This window comes from Emydura macquarii, unplaced genomic scaffold, assembly GCF_026122565.2.
Source record: "Emydura macquarii macquarii isolate MOO-44397 ecotype Brisbane River unplaced genomic scaffold, CSIRO-AGI_Emac_v2 contig_302, whole genome shotgun sequence".
Classification (NCBI taxonomy): Eukaryota; Metazoa; Chordata; order Testudines; family Chelidae; genus Emydura; species Emydura macquarii.
Window position 1 is genome coordinate 1,320,338 of NW_027130439.1, and position 19,312 is coordinate 1,339,649.

At 40.9% G+C, this 19,312-nt stretch overlaps 1 protein-coding gene across 2 annotated transcripts in view; it reads right to left on the reverse strand.

The window, feature by feature from the left end:
* Positions 1 to 1,381: 1,381 nt before the first annotated feature.
* DAPP1 (dual adaptor of phosphotyrosine and 3-phosphoinositides 1) overlaps positions 1,382 to 19,312 on the reverse strand; it is a 49,070-nt gene continuing 31,139 nt past the window's right edge. For both annotated transcript variants that reach the window (XM_067553796.1, XM_067553788.1), the window contains exons 4-9: positions 13,878 to 14,008; positions 11,181 to 11,228; positions 8,234 to 8,296; positions 5,646 to 5,731; positions 3,761 to 3,848; positions 1,382 to 2,591 (exon numbers count right to left, since the gene is read on the reverse strand). In XM_067553796.1, coding sequence (XP_067409897.1) covers positions 2,541 to 2,591; positions 3,761 to 3,848; positions 5,646 to 5,731; positions 8,234 to 8,296; positions 11,181 to 11,228; positions 13,878 to 14,008 — 467 coding nt within the window. In that variant the 3' untranslated portion in view covers positions 1,382 to 2,540. The remainder of the gene's footprint in view (positions 2,592 to 3,760; positions 3,849 to 5,645; positions 5,732 to 8,233; positions 8,297 to 11,180; positions 11,229 to 13,877; positions 14,009 to 19,312) is intronic.

Here is a 19,312-nt window from a genome sequence, read left to right on the forward strand (position 1 = left end):
CTTGGTAAACCTGCCTTTCCATGCAGATGACTGTCCCCCTTGTTGCTTTGTAAATGTTCAAAAACGTGGAGAATTTATGGGCTGAAAAATAACCAGTGTGGATCCCATGTCAGTCTCGTGATTTTTGAATTACTACATTTTTATAAAAACTTGCATCATTTGTTGTCAAATGTCAACCTCTACGTGTGTGTGGGTTTTAAGGCAGAACTTCATATTTTGGTGTGGGATTTCTAATTTAAAATAAATGGCAGTGATTTCCCTTAGTAACCATTATTAGAATTCCACTTCAGAATTGAGGATGGGCTGAGGGGACACTTCCTGTCTCAAAAAACCCTTACGAGTCAGACCTTGTATCCCTCAGCCCATTGCCTCTTCAGTTACCTGAGGGGGGGAAAAATAGGGGCTTCACAATATATTTCCAAAGTGATCACATTTGGGTTCTAGTCTATGGGATTGTGAATTCTACAGTTGAGGAGCCTTCAGTGAGAATGCTTTCCCAACAGCCATCTTCCACTTGTGCTGATTGTAACTGCAGAAGTAAGGCAAACACTTGAAATTCCACCTAGAAACTAACCAGTCAGCCTAAACCCAATCAACCAGTGTAATGTCCGTCTGTGTGAAGCTCCACTTGAAAAACAGCAAGCTGTATGCTGACCTGGCTTCAATTTGTGATTGTTTGAGAAAGATAGTGTATATTATATTTTGTTTCCAATATTCTGTAACCTGGCCTGTTCTCATGGGAAGAAGCAACATTGTGAGATGATTTGACTTCACATAGGCTTTACCAGCCATTAGTAGAGAGATGTGACTGCAGTCGGCTTACCAAGCAGGGTTGTAGAGCATATCTCTACTCTGTTGCAGTTATCTTGTAAACAATTTAGTTTATTTTAAAAACTTTCCTCAGAGATGGCATTGTTAAAAAATTTCTGTGGGAGGAAAAAGGAAATGGAAATAATTATTTTATAAAACTTTGTTGCAGGATGGTACCATTCTCCTAACTTCCTTGACTGCAGGTATCATAATCACAAGTTTAAAAAGAGCACCTTTTTAGTAGTATGATGAAACTGTATTTACTCAGACATTTTAATAGAGTTAATCTACACAAAAAACATTCACCCAATACTTTGAAAATCTAAGTTAAAACAAAATACTATTCCTGTAATTACAACTTTGGATTTTTCCTCTACTGTAATGGAGTCTCTTGTTTTTCCAGGCTCAGGTGCCTGTCTTCACACAGCAAAGGTAGCTATGCAAAATTAAACTGGTGTGTGTGCAAGCTTTATTTAAAAAAATGCCAAAGCAGTTTAGATGGAGGGAGAACATAACATGGCCTTGTCTGACGTAAAACATTTTTGAGCAGGTACAATTCAAGCAAACTTCATATTTAAAAAGAAATACATGATCCCTGCTTTATTTGTCTGGATAGTTGCTAGATGCTTTACAATTCATTTCCAGAATGTGACCCCTTGCTCCTGTCCACTAACACACACACACACACACACCCCTAATCAGCTAAAACTAATGGCATCTACTTGTAAACTCCCCATACTAATCAAGAAAAAATAATTACAAGCAGATGCTTATAGCAAAAATGCATAAAATTTAAAGATCGTCTTCATGCGGTAAGTGAAGGGTACCCCCCCTTGGCTAGAATTCCACTAGAAACAGACGGGGGGACTAAGGGATATGGTGGCTGTAGAACATTCTGTCCTCATTCCTTAAGATTTTATGGCTACTCCTTCATGGGTGTATTGGGAATAGAGAAGCTGGGGTCCAACTGCCCTGTGCCCTTACCAACCCCCCTGTGTATAAGCAAGGATGCTCTCTCAATAGAGTACTTTTCTGCAATACAGATTCTATTTAACAGAAAGAAGAAGAGGCAATCTACCCATATTTGCAATATAGGGCCAGACCATACGCTAATAGCTCTAATCATAACCAAGTATCATTCATCGCCCTTTGACACTGGACTTTAAAATATTAAGTTTATCTTTTTCCATGCAATAGGGGTGCACATTAATTACAAAAATATACTGTAGTCAGTTTCACAGCTACATACAGAAAATCCACTTTGGAGACATAATTTTCCTCTAGGATTTAAACCCTTAAAACACAATGCAAAAGAAATATTTAAGGTTTCAAGAATGAAGTTGATTTCAACTGAGTAGGCTAAACCCTGTACAACAGCTGTTGCTAATTTATTACAGAAGTTCAATGAAGCTGACACAAGAGTGCTTTACTATTGTACCAAAAGTTTTGAATACTGAATACTTTTGTGATGCATACGTGAGCAGAATAGAATTAAATGTACATTAAGAACAGGTGAGTGGGTAGGGAACGGACCGTGTTAGGCTGCAACAGTCTTCATTGATAACTCAACATTTCACAGTCAAAGTGCCTAGCTAGCAGTAATCCTATATGTGCAAGTACATGGATGTTCATTAGGTAAAGGATGTGCTGAAACTGGTGTGAAGAAGTGACACTGTCTTAAGGATGAAGACTGAATCTTGCTGAGGAAACAGCAATCTTTAGAGAAATAACTACAGAGTAGAGGTGGCATCACGCTGGTCCAGTTGTTTTCTTATTTGTGACTGAAACAAAAGACAATCCATTACTTATTCATGTATGTGGATAGTTAAAAAGAAATCTCAAAATAGAAATTGGTCAAATAGATCAAATGCTAGCTGCTAATTTGTGATCAAGTTAGATTTATAACACATTGCCTTGCCTTCTTGACTCTGATCTGATCACCCAATGTGTGTTGGCTGTGTTGTCCTGTATTCTCTACAATCTAGGTTAAAAAAAATTCCCTTGGTGCAGGGGCCATGTCTCTTTCTGTGTTCTGTAGAAGACTGGGGACGCAGAAGGCACTCAAGAAAACAGTAATATAGAATATGCACATTCAAAATACTTAACCAGTTTTATGCATGCATCTCTTAATGCAATGATTTCAAACTGCAGGTCCAGCCTAGTTAGTCTACCGGTTTGGGTATTTCCAGACATGTAGGGGAATTCCACCAAGAGTCTGGGGAAAAACCTAACACTCCCTTCCTATATGGCATATGCACTTTTAAAGGAACTATGTTGTATATATGCCTTACTGTTGTTACTTATCATATTTATTACAGTGGTGCCTAGGGACTAGTCAAGAACAGGGAGGCCATATTGTACCAGGTAGTATGCAAAAACAGAGTAATAGACAGGTTCTGCGCCAAAGAGCTTACAGTCTAAATAGGCAAGACAGACAAAGATAGGAAGAAGAGGCTGAACATATAAGCAGCAAGATCAAAGTGGTGGTGACAAATGTCGTGTAATGTACTTACTGTAATGCAATGTATACCTCATAAGCAGCAAAGTCTTATTCATGTGTTAGTCCTTGCAAAGTGCATACCTACAGGTTTCATAATGTGTTATGCACACAATGGAACAGATTCCAAGCCTGCAATTCTCACTCAAGTCAATAGAAGTTGCATGTTAATCTTCGAAGGTTCAGACTGGCTCACTGAAATTTTAACTGAGTGGGAGCAATAATTTCTCAGTTTTATGGTAATTCAAAATGGATAATGCTATATAGTCTCAACTAGGGCATGGCAATTCAGTCTTACCCGGCATTAATGCAGGTTTATGCATCTATCTGTTGTGCATGTAAACACAGAAAAGAGCCAACAAATGCTTGTCTGGTCTTTTGGTGTGCTAAATCATAGGTATTAGCCTTCTGCCCAGTGCCCCATTGCCATTTAACATCACACTATTTCCTTACCAATTTCCATCGCAGTATCTTAATCCACTCATCTGCTTCTACACCAGTCTTTGCACACAGGTAATATGTCCTTAGTGGGAATACTAAACTGTAAAGAAAACGTAATTAAAACTGTATATTAATCTATTAGAATAATCAGTGCTTCCTCCCATAGCTGTGCTTCCTTCCATATTGGCCCTGGCCAATCTTTGTTAAGACGGCAGGTGTTGGAGTAATGCTACATTTGCATGGCTAGTGTCTTACTGCCTATTGTGACCCTGTCTGGAATAGGGGGACCTTTTAGAATATGATTTAATATCAATAATGCAAAATTACAATAATTTATATGAAATAGGCTATGTCAGATACCATTAGAAAGGTTATAATTTGTTAGTATGATGATATTGTTTATGTGTATGTATCATCTTGGTACTATAAGTTATAATTATGTAACAGTATGGCATATCTGTATTTTAACTTGTGCTGTGTTTCTGGGTGACATCCTAGACAGAATGGAAGCAGCAATAAACCAGCTTAATTGCCCATCAAGGAAACTCATAGGTACAATGAGCCCAGGGAGAGAAGCCAGGGCTACACTTGATGAGTCACCAGGACATGTAAGAACGTGCCCTATGAGATTCTCTCTGGTTTTTCCATGTCATGTGCTGAGGGCTTGTGTTTGAAACAGCCATATAGCAATCCAAGCAGAGACTATAAAAGGCAGCTGCATCACAACCACACATGGTCTTCAGCCTTAGTTCAGGCTTCATTCCTGCTTCCTACTTAGGGACCAACTCATCTGCAACTGAAACTGAGAGACAAAGGACTGAAACCCATCCACATACTGGATGTACTCGCGGGACTATACAAGCCTGCAAACTCCACAATTCTACTGAAAACCTGATATATATGGACTTTCAAATCATTTGTATGTATCTGATTGCTTTGATCATATAACACCTCTCACCTTGTTTGTTTCTTTTCTTTTCTTTTCTTTTCTTTTATAATAAACCTTTAGTTTTAGTTACTAAAGGATTGGCTGGCAGCATGGTATTTTGGGTAAGATCCAAACTCATATTGATCTGGTAATGTGGCTGACCCTTTGGGGACAGGAGAACCTTTTTGGTTAAGCGCATAGAGTTGTAATAATTTCTCTCTTTACAGGAATTAGTGGCTGACTGGGAGTCAGAGACTGAAATGCAGTAAAGTGTATTTTTGTTTTAGCTTCTTGATAACCAGTGTGGGGAATCAGAAGCACGGTTTGTGGCTGGTTGGGTAGTCTGTCAGGGTTACCCACCAGTTTGGGAGAATCTGCTTTCCTTTTGCAACCTGCCCTGATCATGGCATTTTCAGGTGGTCTATCCTAGGCACAGACGGGTCACATCTACAGTACAGTTTAAACTGTTTAACCAGAACTATTTTTTAATTCAGTTCTTGATCATGAGATTCTTGTTAATATATTGGTCTTGGCCAGTATAGACAAATGAACTGTGTTTTGCAGAATTGTGCTGGGGCTGGCATTCATGTACACCGCAAAAATAACCATGTTTAAATTCACCTGGTTGTGATCTAGCCTCAGTAAGCGTTACGCCTGCCTACCCGGGGACAAAATTCAGTTTACTGAGTGGAAGTGCAAATCAGTAATGAATGAGCCCCATAGCCCACGCAAGAGTTCCAGCACCAGCAGTGACTCTTGAAGACTCATAGCTGTGTGGAATTGATCAAGAGATCTGGTTGAGATAAGTGGATAAAATAAAGAGTAGGAGACACCCTCTAAGGCTCACTCATTATCATCAGGTGGCTGTCAGAAGTGGCTAGCAATAACAAATCGATGTTTCCTTGGTATATTAGGGCTTTCAGAAAAGCTAGGGGAAAAAATCAAGGGTTCATTTGGACTACGACTTACCAAAAACAGTTGACTCGTTCCTGTGAGTAATCAAATTGCACTGCTGAGCATTCTGTTAAGTCTAGTGCTCGAATTGGTTCTGTGGACTTGAAAATAAAATATTTTTAAAATGAGAACGTATGAAACTGGAAGAAAGACATTAGTTGACCTCATTCCCAAGGCTTCCCTTTCTTTGCATGTACTAACAGTGACCAGGGGGCCAGATTGTGCTCTCAGTTATGTTGAAGTAAATCCAGAGTAACTACATTGACATCAGTGGAGTCGATCCAAATTTACAGCAGTGTATCTGACAGCAGAATTTAGTTGAATACAAGGAACAGGAAAATACCTTTAAATTTAGAGTTAGGTTGATGCCAGCTGGAAGATAAGAGGTTAGGGGCAGACTTCCAAGGAGATACCTGATGAATCATACTGCTACCAAAATAACAAGGATTTTCATATAGCTTCCAACTAAAATGGGACTTCTGGTGAAGGGGGAAAGGGTGTGTTGGTGGCTATATGCCCCATGATGGGTTTGGCAGGAAAGTTTGTTAGAGGCAGAGCTGCCTTCTCACCGCACCACAGAGGACCTAGCCCAGTTGTGAAGGAGTTAATTAATTCCTCAGCATACTGAAAGGAGTGAATCTGGGTAAGAAGAGAAACAAAAAGGAGGTTAGGGAAAGCAGCAAGTACAGGAGATGGGGTTGCTCTTTGGATGATTCTGGATGGAGTAATGTGTGCTTTAAATTTCTTTGGGCAAGTGTATGTGTTTGTGTTTCTGTGGTTGAAAAACACCTACACTTTACAATCAAATATCCTCCCAGGTATTTGAACTTTCTCCAGGTATGAGACTTTGTTTGATCAGCTCTGTTTGGGCCAGCTTGTCACTAGGGAGCCTACAAAGTGAAAGAACAGACTGTTCTATACCAAAGCAACCTTGGCTTTCTTGCTTTTTAATTGAAGAGATAAGCGTGACGTACATGCAACTTTCCTCTTTTCGTCTCAGATCCTATAACTGTTCTGGGGCCCTAACCACACACTAGCTACAGACGAGCCAGTTGTATGGAGACGCCAGTAAATCAAGCCAACTTGTCAGTCAGTAAGTTGTGGTTTGCTTTTTCATATACATTTCATTGTCTGCAGATATTCACAAGCCACCCAGCACAATATTTTCTAATACAGAAAACTCCTCCCTGGTAGGCAACGCTATTCGGACATTTGTCTCAGTGCCCATGGAAGGTTATCCTGGAAACATAATTAAAATTGGCTTGAATATGAGGACAGAGACTGAAAACTGGTTGAAGGACCATAAATAAATGGTCATTATAAATGCCAACGTACTGAGCTGTGAGAGAAATGTCCACTGTAGAGCCTATACAGTGCGTGGGGAGCAGGAAGCTGTCATGCGGCCAAGCCCTTAGGATGAGGTGGCCATGGCAGTGCTTATACAGGTTCAGGGAGAAATGTCGGGTCCAAGGTGGGTTGGGTCTGCTTGGGCTCAGGTAGGGTTTGGGGGGCTTTAAAATTAGGCCCAAGCCAACCTCTAGTTCAGTGTTGTGTTGCTCTTATTTAATATCTCTGTTAATGATCTGGAATGAGGAAGTGTAGGGGTAAACAGCATGTTAGTTACTTTTGCAGAGGATACTAAACTGAGAGGTGTTACAAACAACAGCAAGACCAGAGAAATTATATAAAGGGGTGTACGAAGATTAGAAATTTAGGCAGATAATGAAGTAAGATTCAATCAAGAAAAATTCAAGCTGTTACATCTGGGGCAAAGTAATATAAGACAGAGCAATAGGGAGTAAATGCTTGGAAAGCAGGAATGCCAAAGGGGGAAAAAAGGCACTGTGTAACTCAGAATAATGGGGTGAAACTGAGGAAAGGAAAATATACCCTGAATATCAGGAAAAATATCCCAATAATAATTCTATTAGGTTGTGGAATAGCATTCTCAAGTGAAAGTCCCATTGTGGTGCTCAATGATGATACACGGATTCAGACTTGCAAGAAATCTGCTGTGTTCTGTGTCCAGTTCCAACTGTCTATGCATAAGAACATGAACTTCACAGAACCTTATCCTGACTTCCTCTCTCAGAAATTTAGCCCTTAAAGACACAGTCCCCAATCCCACACATCGCTTCTGTCATTTAAATTAAAGCAAATTTAAACTAAATTTAAAATTTAAACTAAATTTAAACTAAAGCAATTAAGAATATACTGTAAAGAACAACTTTGTATTGGGTTATGGCCAAGATAATCAAACACCTACTAGGTTATATATTTACAATTCTTCTCTAAAGTCAATGACAAAACTACTATTGACTTCAGTGGGAGCAGGATCAATCTGTCATCACCTGGCATGTGATCGCTAAAAATATGCATGAGTTCCACAAGTGGAATCATGATGTGTGAAAAGTGTGAGGTCACAGGAGCATGGCATTGCAGGAATTTAAATAGTGGAATTGATGCCAATTGGACTCATCGTGAGAGATGGTAGGACACCTACAACTCCCACTGAAGTCCAAAGGATTTGAATGCTCTCAGGATCAGGCCCTACTTGAGATCAGATAATTTTAAACCATATCAAATTACAGTTTGATACTCACCATCTGGTCTTTGAAATATTTAAGTTCATTCCTATACAATGTAAACCACCTAGTTTTCCAATTCTGAGTGATCAAAAAAGAAAGCAAATTTTGAGAATTTTAAAACAAAGTAAAAAAATTCAGCAGTTAAAATCAAACAACCGTTGCTTAAAGATGAGAGGCTCTACATAGAATTGAAGAGCACTTTCCTTTAACAGGAAGTGTCCTATACCAAACTAGACCAGCATTCAAAAAGATAATATAGATATTATATAAAATAAAATAGGAATTAGCTGCATTAAAATGAAGCCCTTGACCATGAAAGGCCTACACTTGGTTATAACAGTAATTAATATTACCATACATTTTCTGTCTCAGGATTGCAAAATTCTTTACAAATATGTTTTATCACCATTTTATAGATGGGAAAATTGAGGTACAGAGAGGTTAGATGACTTGCCCCAGACTCCTGGCCTGAAAAGGCACAGTAGCTGCCTCTCAGATCAAACAAAGCCCCAGTGGCAGCCCAGAACTTGAGACCTGAAGTCACAGATTGCCTGGTACTGATAGACCTTAGCATCCAGATTGGTTTATTATATCAAGGGACCTTGTGAGGTTCTGAACAGCCTCAACCATGGAAGCTGAGGGAGCTCAGCACCTTGCTTGATTAGGACTGAAGTCATGAGATACAGCACATCAGACTGAGAGAGAACACTTTAAAAAAATCAGTTCGACAAATGTGTATCTATTACTGTACAACATTTATTCTCAAACCAATGAAATGGCCCTTTGAGCTATAGACTGAGATAAAGAGATCAAAGACATACATGAGAACATAAGAATGGCCATATGAGATCAGGCCAATGGTCCATCTAGCTCAGTATACTGTCTCTGACAGTGGCTGGTGCCAGATACTTCAGCAGGCGTGATCAGAACAGGGCCATTAGAGAGTAATCCATTCCCTGTCATCCAGTCCCAGCATCTAGCAGTCAGAGGCTTGGGGACACCCAGAGCATGGGGCTGCATCCCTGACCATCCTGGCTAATAGCCATTAATGGATCTACCCTCCATTAACTTATCTAATTCTTTTTTCAACCCAGTTATACTTTTGGGCTTCACAGCATCCCTGAGCCATGAGGTCCACAAGTTGACTGTATGTTGTGTGAAGTACTCACTTATATTTGTTTAAAACCTGTGGCCTATTAATTTTATTGGATGACTCCTGGTGGTTTGTGTGTTATGTGATGGGGTAAATAACACTTCCTTATTCACGTTCTCCACACCATTCCTGATTTTACCAACCTCTGCCATAACCCCCCTCAGTCATCTCTTTTCCAAGCTGAACGGTCTTGGTCTTTTTAATCTCTCCTCATATAGAAGCTAATAATTTTTTTTGCCCTTCACTGTACTTTTTCCAGTTCTAACATATCTTTTTTGAGATGGTGTGTCCAGAACTGCATGCAGTATGCAAGGTGTGGGCATAGCATGGCTTTATATAGTGCCATTATGATATTTTCTGTCTTTTTAGTCATCTCTTTCCTAATGTTTCCTAAAAGTCTGTTAACTTTTTTGACTACCACTGCACAAATGAGCAGATGTTTTCAGAGAACTATCCACAATGACACCAAGATCTCTTTCTTGAGTGGTAACAGTTAATTTAGACTTCATCGTTTTGTATGTATAGGTAGGATTATGTTTTCCAATGTGCATTATTTTGCATTTATTAACATTAAATTTCATCTGCTTTTTTCTTGCTCACTCATCCAGTTTTGTGAGATTACTTTGTAACTCTTCAGAGTCTGCTTTGGATCTAACTATCTTGAGTAATTTTGTATAATCTGCAAACTTTGCCATCTCACCTCACTGTTTACCCCTTTTTCCAGATCATTTATGAATATGTTGAACAGTACAGTACAGATCCTTGGTGGACCCTGCTGTTTATCTCTCTACTGTGAAAACTAACCGTTTATTCCTACCTTTAATTTCCTATCATTTAACCAGTTACTGATCCATGCGAGGATCTTCCCTCTTATCCCATGACTACTTAGTTTGCTTACGAGCCTTTGGTGAGGGAATGTTATCAAAGCCTTTCTGAAAGTCCAAGTACACTCTACCCACTGGATTACCCTTGTCCACATGTTTGTTGACCTCCTCAAAGAAATCTAATAGCTTGGTGAGGCCTGATTTCCCTTTACGAAAGTTGTGTTGACTCTTCCTCAATATATTCTGTTCATCTATGTGTCTGCTAATTCTGTTCTTTACTACCATTTCAACCAGTTTGTCTGGTACCGAAGTCAGGCTTACTGGCCTATAACTGGCAGGATCGCTTTTGGAGCCTTTTTTAAAAATCGTTGTCACATTAGCTATCCGCCAGTCATCAAGTACAGAGGCTGACTTAAGTGACAGGTTACATATCACAGTTAGAAGTTCTACAATTTCATATTTGAGTTCCTTCAGAACTCTTGGGTGATTATCATCTGGTCCTGGTGACTTATTACTGTTTAATTTATCAATTTGTTGAAAAACCTCCTCCATTGGCATTTCTATCTGGGACAGTTCCTCAGATTTGTCACCTAAAAAGAATGGCTCAAGTGTGGGAATCTCCCTGACATCCTCTGCAGCGAAGACTGACGCGAAGTATTAATTTAGCTTCTCCACAACAGCCTTGTCTTTCTCCATTGCTCCTTTAGCAACTCAATCATCCAGTGGCTGCACTGATTATTTGGAAGGCTTCCTGCTCCTGAGGTATTTAAAAAATTAGTTTTTGTGTCTTTTGCTAGTTGCTCTTCACATTCTTTTTTGGCCTGCCTAATTGTACTTTTACACTTCACTTGCCAGAGTTTTTCTGTTTTCCTCTGTAATGGTTTATTTCTCATTTCGCTATATATGATGTTAAACCACAGAGTTGCTAAGTTAAACCTGGGCTTTTCTCTTGGAATGGAAGAGAGGAGTGTGACATTTTTCTTACCTTTACTATTTTGCCTTGTTTTATTAAGTATCCTTCTTTTGTACCCAGCTGCGAAGAAATAAGGAAATGGATCAAAATTAAAGCCCGAGTTGTGTTTGTATTTTGTTCCTTTTTATTATGAGCAAAACAAAACTATAACTCATTCTCCTCCAGATACCTCCCACAACCACTCAACTTACCCTTGCGTGGCTTCTGTACTGTCCTAATGGTGCAGGCCAAATTACCCCAAAGTCATTCCATTGACTTCAAAGAAGTACCTCTTACACCAGGGTTCAAATTGTCCCTTTGTGAGAATGTGCAGGCCAGAATCTATTCAAAGTTCTTCAGGTATATAATGGCCAAATTCAGTAAAATATACACAGCGATTAAGTCACAATTGACCCATTATACATGTGCAGCAAGATGCCATGTGTCGTAATGCTTAAGCACTATAATAGATCTAACCAGATATTAGATTAATAATCTAATTTAATAATAACCAGCTAATGGGATTATCCATGAAAACTTTTCTGGAAACATTAAAAAAAAAAAACCAAAAGCTGGGACATATTTTAATTTGCTTTGGCTAAATATTCTCTGTACTTCCCTTCCTACTAAAGATGAGCAGAGTATGAACAGAACATTGTGTAACACAAAAGCATGTGCTAGGGAATTTTTGATGCAGAAAGGCAAAAACACCTGTTTGACTTCAGTGGGAATGTTTGATGCACAATTTTGGCCTCAATTTTCAAAAGTGACTAATGATTTGGGGTGCTTAAACTTCTTGGGTGTGCCCCTTGAAACATCATGAAAGGACTTGTCATTATCTTCACCAGAAACATCTGGAAATCATAGAATCATAGAAGTGTAGGCCTGGAATGGACCTTGAGAGGTCATCTAGTCCTGTCCCCTGCACTCAAGGCAGGACTAAGTAATAACTAGACCATCCCTGACAGGTGTTTGTCCATCCAGTTCTTAAAAGCCTCCTATGATGGAGATTCCACAGCCTCCCTAAACAATTTGTTTCAATGCTTAACTACCCTGACAATTAGGAAGTTTTTCCTAACCTAAACCTTCCTTGCTGCAATTTAAGCCCATTGCTTCTTGTCCTATCCTCAGAGGTTTACGAGAACAATTTTTCTCCCTCCCTCTTGTAACAATCTTTCATGTACTTGAAAACTGTTATCATGTCCCCCCTCAGTCTTTTCTTTTCCAAACTAAACAAACCCAATTTTAAAATCTTTCCTCATAGGTCATGTTTTCTAGACTATTAGTCATTTTTGTTGCCCTCCTCTGGACTTTCTCCAATTTTTCACATCTTTCCTGAAATGTGGCACCCAGAACTGGACACAATACTCCAGTTGAGGTCTAATTAGCATGGAGTATAGCAGAAGAATTACTTCATGTGTCTTGCTTACAACACTCCTGCTAATACATCCCAGAATGATGTTCCCTTTTTTGCAACAGAGTTACACTGTTGATTCCTTTTTAGCTTGTGATCCACCGTAACCCCCTAGATCCTTTTCTGCAGTACTTCTTCCTAGGCAATCATTTCCCATTTTGTATGTAGGCAATTGATTGATCCTTCCTAAGTGAAGTACTTTGCATTTATCATTATTGAATTTCATGCTATTTACTTCAGACCATTTCTCCATTTTGTCCAGATCATTTCAAATTTTAATCCTATTCTCCAAAACACTTGCAACCCCTCCCATCTTGGTACCATCCGCAAACGTTGTAAGTATACTCTCCATGCCATTATCTAGATCATTTATGAAGATACCGAACAGAACTGCGCCCGGGACCAATCCCTGTGGGACTCCACCCAATATATCCTTCCCACTTGACTGTCACCCACTGGTAACTATTTTCAACCAGTTATGCACCCACCTTATAGTAGCTCCAATCTAGGCTATATTTCCCTAGTTTGTTTATGAGATGGTCATGCGACACAGTATCAAACACCTTACTAAAGTCCAGATATTTCACATATACCACCTCCCCCTATCCACAAGGCTTGTTACCCTGCCAAAGAAAGCTATTAGGTTGGTTTGATATGATTTGTTCTTCACAAATCCATGTTGACAGTTACTTATCATCTTATTATATTTTAGGAGTTTGCAAATTGATTGCTTAATTATTTGCTCCATTGTCTTTCTGGGTACCGAAGTTAAGCTGACTGATCTGTAATTCCATGGATTGTCCTTATTCCCCTTTTTATAGATGGGCACTACATTTGGACTCTTCCAGTCCTTTGGAATCTCTCTCATCTTTCATGAGTTTTCAAAGGTAATCACTAATGATTCAGATATCTCCTCTGTCAGCTCCTTGAGTATTCTAGGATGTATTTCATCATTAAATCATTTTGGCCTATGATTTCTTTTTTTAAACTAACTAGTTTAAAAGCTTTTTAAAGTTAATAAATATTCTAAAGAGATAGCAGTGGAGGTCTGGTTCTTTAAGAGTCAAAATAATTTTTGTTAGGAGGGAAAGATTTGCATATGAAATATCTCTTATTAACATTTTCTAATTCTCATCATCCTGAGGAGAATGGTGAAAAGGTTCTTATTCATTACAAGACTTTTTACAGCCAGCGTTGTTTTCTTGGCTATAACAATTTTTAAAAGGGCAGATCATCTGTGCATGCTCTAGGGCTCACTTTGCTGTCTGTGTTACATTCAGTCGGGAAAGACCCGTAATAACAGAATAGTAACTTACCGAGGGAGCATTCGGAACAAGATCATTTTCGGTTTTTCCTGTCTGCATTGCAGTGTGAACTCGAACAGATTCATAAATAGAAGGTTCTTCCACTTTCCGGGGATATGGATGTTTCAGTACAATTAGGGTGCCTGAATAAAAGATAGCACTAGTGAGTTATGTGGCAAGATGGATTATATAAAATGATTGTTCCAGCTGTCTGTGTGTCTGATTTTAAAACATATTTCCCTTTTAAATGCAAGAATGCACAGGAATCATGAACAATATCCCATGGAATTCTGGAGCACTTCTGTGTTCTCAGGTTCCTAACACAAGCAGGATTTTGGCCACACACATATCAGAGGACAATCAGATGTAATCATGTCATAAATGATACTTAAATTATTGATAAAATAAGGCAAATCATTTCCAAAGTGCACAGCCTAAGTAGCTGGACTGTAAATAAGATTTTCCACAGGGAAAAAGAATCTTTCCCTGCAAACTGCAGAGAGACTAATGGATCTGTGTACTGATGGTTCCACCTGACTAGAACGTGAATCCTTCACCCTTGGCTGTACCCTGCCCTGCTCCCAAGAAGTCCTGGAGGTCTGTTCCACTGTACATGTGGAGTCAGGATCTCCTTATGGGCTACCCAAATCCTGCCCCAGTCCCCTTTTTTAATGGTCCTGCTGTATCTGAAAACCTCTGCTCTGCTCTGCATGCCCAACTGTCCCTCTTCTTTTCTAGTCCTTCAAGCAGTTGCTAAGGTTATGTCTACACCATAGAGCTGATGCTAGCACAGCTATGTTGACGTAGCCATACCATCATAGCCCCCTAGTGTAGTTGCAGCATGCACCAACAGAAGGAGGAGTTCTGCTGATGCAGGAACACCACCTCCCCAGATGACATCAGCTAGGCCAACAAAAGCCCTTTGTCTACACTGCGGCCTTCTCTACACTAGAGTGTTGTCGACGCAAGTTACAGCAATGATCCAAACGCACTGTAATACACTTGTGCCTGTCCACATAGCACTCGTGTCACCGAAGCACGTCCACACTCGGTGCTCTAGCACCGACCGTGAGAGCAGTGCATTGTGTGCAGCTATCCCACTGTGCAACTCGCCACCTTGTGCCACTAGGAATTGTGGGAAGGCAGAGAGGATGACCGTGCATCATGCGTGTGGGGCTCAACGTCCCATGATGCAGTGATTTCCATTCCATCATTCCATGGGTTTCCAGCTGCATTTCACGGCATTTTTCAACAGCCCCAGTTTCCTGCACGCCCGCCATCTCTATCTGAAAGGATGAATCCTGCGCTGCTCTCAAGAGACAAATAAAGATGGCTTATCCTTCACAAAGCATGTCTTTATTGAACAACCATTATTCACAACACACACAAACAGCTGGGCTGGAGGGGAGAAAGCAGTGAGGGGGAATGTGAACTATGACAGCTGGGTGTAAGTCCAACTATCATTCTGGAAGCTGTCTGAAGGGATGGAACGTACAGGGTACCGAGATGGCCCAGGGGTTTGGTAGGATGTGTGGGTGGAGTTTGAGGAGAGTATGGAAAGCAGTTCTATAGTGGCTCAAGGGGGGGCGATGAGCACACATTAATTCAGTCTGCAGCATTATGAGTGACTTTAGCAACTCTGTTTGCTCCTCCATGGCTTTTATCATGCGCCCGTGAACTGCTATTACTCGCTCCTGGTTTTCTCTCCTCTCCTCTCCTACCTATCACACTGAATGCCCTTTTTTCTTTTTTCCTGCCTCAAAGCACTGGAGAAGTTCTTGGAACATCGCCTCTATGCTTCTCTGTGGTCATTTTCTTATCAGTCACGGGTGCTCGGCAGGTGTGTAGGGGTTTCCTGGCAAGGGCACATCCGAAGCAGCATAATAAACAATGAACAGAAGCATTATTGTGAGTGCACTAACAGCATTGATTCATTACTATAAAATACACTTCTTTCTCACTTTCCCCTGGCAAGCACACAGCTCAATGATCACCCAGAGCAAGGTGAGTTGTGCCCGGGGGGGGAGGAGACACTCAAGTTGGGGAAAAGATTCCAGGTGGTTGTTTGGGGTACTGCTGCAGGTAGATGGGGACAAAATTTCAAACTGTGCCACCAAATGGCGGGAGCTATAGAAGCCAATATCTCACTCCTGAGAGTAGGTAGGGATGTTAGGATGCATCCCCTCCATGCGAGCAACTTCTAACCAGGTCCCTATGCTGCTCACCTGTGTGTCACTTTGATCCCTCCACAAGTGCTTGCAGATTGGCATGGGAAATTTTCCTACAATGGGGGAAGAAACAAAGCAGCTCTGCTGAGGAATCTCTGGCAGAGGACTGACGAGTACCTCCAAGAAAGTTTCCTAGCGATCTCTCTGGAGGATTCCAGTGAAATCTCAGTGGGCACTACACCCTTTTCAGCTGTACTTCCTAGCTGTACAGGAGAATGAGAAGCATGCAAACACAGCTACTCTTGTGCATTTCTATCCTTTCAACCAGCTGCATAATGCAACAAAGCAAAGGACAACTGTACCTCATGTAACTGAGCAGCATCAGCTCAAAAAAATCACCAGCGCTCCCCTCGCCTGCAACCTGCATGCCAGAGCTGGAGGGCTGGGACTGGCTGGAACTCTCCAGTGTCAAGAAGAGGTTCTGACTCCTCACGTCACCAAATGACCCAGTCCCCTTGCTCCGCATCATCCTCCAACTTGACTTCCTCCTCCATGACTTCTTTATCAGGGTTGAGTCCAGTGTCGGCTGTCTCTGGGCCCATGGAGGTATTGCTTTGTCAGGTCTCTTGGCAGTGGAGGTGGGGTCGTTGCCAAGGATGGCTTCCAGCTCCTTATGGAAGCAGCAGGTCTTTGGCTCTGCACCAGAGCGACGGTTTGGTCTAGCCTTTTGGTACCCCTGCTGTAGCTCCTTGATTTTCACAGGACACTGCAGCATGTCCCATTCATAGCCCCTCTCGGCCATGCCATGAGAAATCTGACCATACATATGGAAGTTCCTTTGGCTGGAGCAGAGCTGGGACTGCACAGTCTCCTCTCCGCAAATGCTGATCAGGTCCAGAAGCTCCGATGTGCTCCAAGCAGGAGAGCGTTTGGTACATGGAGTCACCATGGTAGCTGGGAAGATGCAGTGTGATCTCTCCACACCAGCCAAGCAGGAAGTGGAATTTCAAAAATGCCCAGGACTTTAAAGGGGGTGGGGCGGATGGCTGCAGTGCAAGCTGATGGTCAGCATGGTCAGGATGGGCATTATGGGACACTTCCTGGAGCCATTTACCACAACATACCCAAGCACAGTGTCTACACTGATGCATTTCGCTAAAAGTTTGGCGCAAAAAAGCTCTATGCCTCTTGTCGAGGTGGTTTTATTTTGTTGCAAAATCTGGGGAGTTGCGTCGGCATAGAGAGAAGGGGGGATTGTAATGTGTTCGCCACTGTTTTGGCACAAAAAGCTGACTTTGGTTGACAAGAGTCTGTAGTGTAGACCAGCCCTGAGTCTCTACTGGGGTTTTTGTCAGCAGAGATATTACACTAGCTGTGGGTTTTTTTTCACACCCCTGAATGACATAGCTAAACTGATGTAAGATTTAAGTGCAGACCAGGCCTAACTTTTTAAATCTGCCTTCAAGCAGATATTCACATAAACTTCCTCCCTAATGTGATATGGGTGGGAAAGCCAAGAAGGCAGCACCACTGAACTTTCAACATCTTCATGAGGCAAGAATAGTATGTTTTCTTTGTTCCCTCTAGCACTGTAGTTTGAATCTGATTTGGCTCATGGAATCATCAATTAATATTAGGATAATCGGAGTAGACATCCAACATAAGGCTTTCATGGTTATCAAACACCTAATCTGTGTTTCAGTCTTCAGTCACAATTGGTTGGAAGCCATTTCTTGCCTCACATAATTCTCTGCCATGGATAAACACCCTTCTCATTAGATGAGATTAAACTATATGGCTATGCCCGTATCCTCAAATTTTCATAGTTGTGTATAAAAACACTGTGCCTTTTTTAAACCTCCAAACTCAGAGTAGTCGATATACGGAACCAAAGTTTAAGGCTAGTGCAAAGATGGAGAGAAGTTCGCTTCCCTCTTTTGTGCACAATGAAGGGGGGTGGTTAATGATCCAGTAGCTGGGACCCCAGACCAGGCATCAGGAGACTGTAGTTAGCTTCCTGGCTATGCCTCCGACCTACTGTATGGCACTGGGCAAATCACTTAATCTCCCTGGGCTTTCATTTCCCCATTCGCAAAATGGGAACAATAAAACTGACCCACCTTTAATAATTAATCTATGGATGAAAAGTGCTTTATTCTACTGTAAATGCTTCATGTTAGTTATTACAGCAAACTTACAAATTCTATTTTATGGAAATTCCCCAGTAAATACAATCTTGCCTGCAGAATGTCTGAGGTAATATCCCGAAGGCAGTGTTTGCTTTTGTTTTTTAAACACGTTCTATTTGTGAAAGAGAAACAGACTACATGAAATGAACTGTTTGAGGTCTTCCCTCCACTTAGCATACGCTAAAATATCTATTATTTGATTTCCATGATTGAAACTTGACTAGTCATGTTCTCTTGAGCTTGTGATCATGGGTTCTCACAAGCCAAGCAAAGTTAAGACTGATAAAGACTTGGATTAGAAAGCCACAAGAAAAGCCTAGAGTGCTGCAGGAAGAGGTGTTGATGTCAGCTGAACCAGTGACTTGATAGGGTTCTTAGGGACACTGCTGCTACCTAAGGCCCTAATCTTGCAAACAATGCTTGAAGCCTGGGGTGCTCAGGGTTAACTCAGTGCTTAAGGAGCTTGCAAGAGATCTCTTTATTCTGGGTCCAGTTCCAGCTGGCTCTGCATAACAAGAGCTTCACAGCACCCCGCCCAGATATCTAGGAAGCTCAGCCCTTAAAGACACAATCCTCAATACCAAACGATCCCATGTACGCTAGAAAAGGTTTAGTGGTATAACTATATAGGCAAACCCTCCTAATGTAGCTGCGCCATATACTGGCAACAGAGTACTTTACCAGTTCCCAAACAAAACAAGATGTACCAACAAAAGCACTTTTTGGCTAGTATAACTGTGTCTATTTTGGTGGAACAAACATTGTGTAAAAAAAATTAAATCCTTGCCTGACAATACTAAACTGGCAATGTTCATATAAGTACACCGGGTTTAATTTTATACACTGCAATTAGTCCCATTTAAATCAATAAGTTTACTTGGTATATACATTTAAGCATATAATTAAATCTTTTCAGGATCAAGGCTTAAGAGAGCCATCCTGAGAGAAATACAATGGCAGCCCGGAGCCGATGTGATCAGCTGATGGGGTTTGTGTTTGTGTTGTGTTGTAGTGTTAAAGAAGAAGGGTGTTAAGTCTGATATCTTGGCAATATTCTGACTCAGCTACAGTCTGTCCACCTGCAGAGTGC